At 37.8% G+C, this 5,195-nt stretch overlaps 1 protein-coding gene across 1 annotated transcript; it reads right to left on the bottom strand.

Moving 5' to 3' along the window:
* Positions 1-501: 501 nt before the first annotated feature.
* On the bottom strand, positions 502-2,006 carry LOC121265837 (UDP-glycosyltransferase 73D1-like). The gene has a single exon (XM_041169505.1). It carries the CDS (start codon positions 1,972-1,974, stop codon positions 502-504), a length of 1,473 nt encoding a protein of 490 aa, XP_041025439.1. The 5' UTR covers positions 1,975-2,006.
* Positions 2,007-5,195: the final 3,189 nt, after the last annotated feature.

The raw sequence follows: 5,195 nt of genomic DNA, 5'->3' as shown, positions 1-5,195 counted from the left end.
GGTCCGCGAGCTGCATATCTTGTCTAAATATCAATCCTTATTTATTCCAAGCCACTCATCTTTCCATGTATTCATAACTTCACATGCGAGGTAGCTATAATACAAAAGAATGAAAGAATATGGACAAAAAAAAAAAAAAAAAAAAAGGAGGTACAATTGCATATGATTTCAGGTATTATATTGTCACGAACGTTGTGTGATTTCCGTCATTAATGTACGACCCGATCAAGACAAATATAATATATATATATAGATATATTTTTATTCATTTCAAACATACATGATAAATTGAAAACATGCAATAAAAAGAAACCCTAGTGATTCTTTTATTCCATCGATCTCCCTACATAATAATCTCATGAAAATTAATTATAATCTATTCTACCAGACGAGAACTTTATAACTTACACTTGTTGATTGGCAAATTAAATACATAACATCCTATTTATGGTTTGCCTTTTTATTCTAAGGGAGTACCGTATGTACGTACTACTCCTTGTCTTAAACGAATCGTAATTTGGATATATCTTCGATAAGGGATGACATGTTCAATTGAGAGGATCCTCCTTTTTTCACTACCCTTCTTGCCATCTCTCCAAGCTCTCTTGCTTTCTTTCTTCTCCTTATGCCTTCATCTCCCCCCTCCATCAACAACGCTATTGCCTTCTCTACTTTTTCTTTCTTCACAAGAACCCCAACTTTCTCTTCTTCCCCCCATCTGACAGGGATCTCCACCCCTACTCGAATCCCAATTCTCAAAATTTCTACCACCAGTTTTTCATTCAAGAACTGCTCCGAAAAGAGAGGCCAAGTGATCATTGGCACCCCACGACACACACTTTCTATCGTTGAGTTCCAACCGCAGTGGGTGATGAAACCTCCGATTGCCGGATGAGACAGAATGAAATCTTGGGGAGCCCATCCCTTGATCAAGAGTCCCCTCCCTTTGTTCCTTTCCTCAAATCTTTCATTCTCGAGCCACTCCACCAACTCTAAATATCTCTCTCCTGTTTTAATCACCCAAATAAATGGTTGTTTTGACGCCTCAAGACCCAACCCAAGCTCGATTATTTGTGAGGGAACCAGGTGGCATAAACTGCCCAGACAAGCATAAATAACAGAGCTTGGTTCCATCGAGTTAAGCCATCCCAAGCATTGTTGCTCATTAATTAAGGGTTTGTCACCTCTCTCGAACTTGTCCAAACTCTCTTTGTTATATAAAGAAACCGGACCAACGCACCACACCTTCTTCTTGATGGCCTTCTCGTACTCCTCAATGATCCCTGGCTCCAATTCATTAAAAGTATTCATAACAACCCCATAAGCCATTGACTCGGCCTCTTGCATCTTGTCTCGGACATCATCCAAGCCGGGCAGCATAGCAAATAATGAACCTGGAAGCTGGGCTCTTGTTATCTCAATTCTTTGGGGCAGTCCTGGGATCACGAAAGGTTCTGAGTCGGAACTGACAGAATGGTGAGCATTGTAAAATTTGATATTATGGGAGCTTAGAAGCGAGAAACAACCCATCCCGTGGAAAACAAGCCTTGGGATATTGAACTTTTGAGCTGTTTCGGATGTCCAAGAGAGGCACTTGTCAGATATGATGCAAGTTGGAGGGTGCCTTTGATTTTGGAGGTGTTTTTCTAAAGGTTGTTGTAGCATGCTTAGACCTTCATAGAACTTGGTCAGTAGGTCTCGTGAAGGGAGGATGTCAAGATTCTCGTACCCAATAGGAAGTCCCACTTGTTGGCATGGAAATTCCAGTTGAACAAGTAGAATCGGGAGGCCAGATTCCGTTGCTCGATGAATGGCTGTTTCGAATCTGGAGGCATTGTAGGGGGTAGTGACCAAGCTGACAATCACGCCACTCTCTGCAAAGTGTCTGGCCATGTCTATCATCGGTATCATGTGGCCTTGTGCCATGAGTGGTATCAAAACAAAGTGAGGTTGGCTGGTTATCATGGAAGCCATTGCAGAGAGCAAGAAATGATCAATGATAGTGGTTGCAACAGCAGGTAACGATGGATTTTGTTCACCAAATTGCATGTGATGTCGAGTAAAATGGGTTGCATTCTGCTGGCCATATATGGGCGCGCGCGAGGTGGTCTGATTCCTTGAGCTAGCTTGGTTGACAACGATTCAGAAAATTGACAATTTCAACCGTTGGCGTCAATTTGCGTCCATGACGAGGCAATTTTCACACGCGCAAAATTATTTCTTTGTACGTGACGATCCTTCCAAGTACGTTAATTGTTCATTCTGAATTGGTTCCGAGTCGCAAGCTTTCGACCCGGCGTGCGCGCAACTCCTCATTATTTATAAGTACTAGCCTATGAATTGAGAATAATTTTAGGTCGAAATCAACATAGTTGATTAGTAGGTCGACTTTTGAATCTGTCTCGTCCAGTTTGCGCTGCCTCGCTCATGTATAAATTATGAGATTTTTATTTACATATGAGATTGTTATATTATAGATTATTGGATTGTAAAAATGAAAATGAATATGATTGTTGGAGGTTATTAAAGATTATGAAAAAATTAATTAATTAAAAAATAAAAATTAATTAAAGAAATTATATAAAAAATAATAATATTTTATTATTATAGAAATCATTGTGAATATGATTAATCCAATGTAGGCTTTAGGTTTTGAGTGATTAATTAAAAATAAAAAAGTTACATATTAGTCAAATTTTAGAAAATGGAATGACTAATCCAATACCAATACTCTGAAGCAATATCATTGGTTTGTTTTTTATCTTGCAGGAGCAGTAAAAAATTAATGGAGAAAAAAAATCTTATCTCTTGGGAATGATTATTGATATATATTAGAGTTAGTTTACATACAGTTCTCAAATGGGAACTACTCATACAAGTCCATACAGTTATATTTAAAAAAAATAAAAATTACAATAATATCCTTTTTAAAATGATGTTTTTTCTTCTTTTATTCCAATTCTTCAATGGGACCATGCAGTCTCTCCCTCAGTACTGTAAATATAATTTCTCTATATATTATCTGTTTCGTTGTACGTGACATCCTCAATTGTACCATCCCTCTGTGTACCATGCCTCCTTCCATTACTAATACCAATGCCATTAATTCTCGAGATATTTTCAATCTTGCTATTTTGAATAAGGTTGTTGAGCAGAGTGCTAGCTGTTGGGGATTTCTTGTCTCGCCTAACACATATATATCATATCGAGCCACCATCATTGGAAGAAGCCTAAGAGCAAATGTGACAAGAACATATGGAAGTCTAGGCTCGTATGGAAGTCTACCAAGTGTCCCCCATTTTGAGTCTTTGACAGGCCAATGGGTCTATTTATAGATGGCCAAAAGATGAAAATGAAAAGTGATTACTTTTTATTTTTATGAAAATTGTTCGAAAAGGATATATATTGTGTTTGTTGCCATAAAACACAACAATTGAACTTGGTTCAATTGTCACCTCGTTTCTCTTCCAGCTGGTTGGCACCAGTTCTAGTAACGTGGGGCATGCTTTGGGAATTTTATTTTCCTAACCGTTGCAGTGCTTCACGCATGCACGCCTTGGTGCTGGGCAGCACGCATGGAGAGAAATTTAAAACTACTATTGTCATGGGGTGACCAATCGCAGCCCTCTCAGTAAACCAAGGACATCAATACCACTAAACTAGTGAACGGTTCATGATGCATGAACGAACCCAAACTATTATAAACCTTATCATTAAACTTTCCATATATTCTCTTTTCAAACTAATTCACAACTTCCAAAATCAACCCAAAAATATTATTAATAAATATAATATATAATTAATTATTTTGAAAATATTTCCAACAAGGAATATCTGAACACAACTATAGCATGGAATGACACTGCAAATTCTATTAGAGAGAAATTAAAAACCACTCTTGTCATGGGGTGACTAACCCCAACCCTTTGGGCAAACCAAGGACATCAATACCATAAAACCAATGAATGGCTCACGATGCATAAACGGACACAAAGTATTATAAACCTCATAATTAAACTTACCATATATTTTATTTTCAAAATAATTCACAACTTCCAAAATCAACCCAAAAATATTATTAATAAATATTATATAATTAATTATTTCAAAAATATTTCCAACAAGGGATATCTAAACACAGTTGTAGCATGGAATGACACTGTAAATTCAATTGGAGCTTGGAGGGGCTGCTTGTAACACCCGGACCAAGCCAAGCCCATTTCTAAATATTTCCAAAATCAATGTTTGTTGGCTTGCTTCTTGTGCTTCTCAGTTTGCTTGAGAATGCGATCTCGAACCTATTCGTGTAGCTTCTTAATGAACTACCTGTCTTCAACATCTCAACTAAACTGCTGGGTAGTAAGGAGTGGTGCCAACTCTAGAGGACTAATGAGATTTTGTCCATAGACAACCTCAACTGGACTATGGCCAGTAGTTTGACTTCTGGATTGATTATATGCAAACTCAGCTTGTGTTAACAAGAGATCTCATTGTCTACTATTTTTTCCCTCAAAACTTCTCAACAAATTGCCCAAGTTTCAATTGACAACTTCTGTTTGACCATCTATTTAGGGATGGCAAGTAGAACTAAATTGAAGATTAGTTCCAAGTTTTTGCCAAAGGGTATGCCAGAAATGACTCATGAACTTGGTGTCTTGACCTGAAGTGATTGTCTTAGGAATACCATGAAATTTGACAATCTCTCGAAAGTAAAGATCAGCCATATGAGAAGCATCAAGTGTCTTATTACAAGGAACAAAATGTGCCATTTTGGAGAAGCAATCAACAACCACCATAACAAAATCTTTGTTCCTTTGAATCTTTGGCAAACCCACAACAAAATCCATACTTACGTCTTCCCATGGAGACTCAGGAACTGGAAGTGGAGTGTACAACCCCGTATTTTGGCCATGACTCTTGGCAATGTGAAAAGTTCAACAACGCTCCAAGTGTCGCATAACATCTTTCTCCATCTTTGGCCAATAGAAGCTTTCCTTGACAAGAGCAAGTGTCTTGTCTCTTCCAAAGTGTCCAGCAAGTCCACTGCCATGAGCTTCAATAATAATGAAATTCATTAAAGAGCAATGTGGGATACATAAATAGTTGCCCTTGAATAGATAGTCATCTTGTAAGAAAAAAGGATGATGAGGACCATTTGAAAACTCTTCTCATACCTTTGCAAAGAAAGGGTCATC

This window comes from Juglans microcarpa x Juglans regia, chromosome 5D (assembly GCF_004785595.1).
Source record: "Juglans microcarpa x Juglans regia isolate MS1-56 chromosome 5D, Jm3101_v1.0, whole genome shotgun sequence".
Classification (NCBI taxonomy): Eukaryota; Viridiplantae; Streptophyta; class Magnoliopsida; order Fagales; family Juglandaceae; genus Juglans; species Juglans microcarpa x Juglans regia.
This window is presented reverse-complemented; position numbering and strand designations above follow the sequence as displayed.

Coding starts and splice junctions, on each gene's coding strand:
- LOC121265837 (XM_041169505.1), bottom strand. CDS start 1,974: ATGGCTTCCATGATAACCAGCCAACCTCACTTTGTTTTGATACCACTC.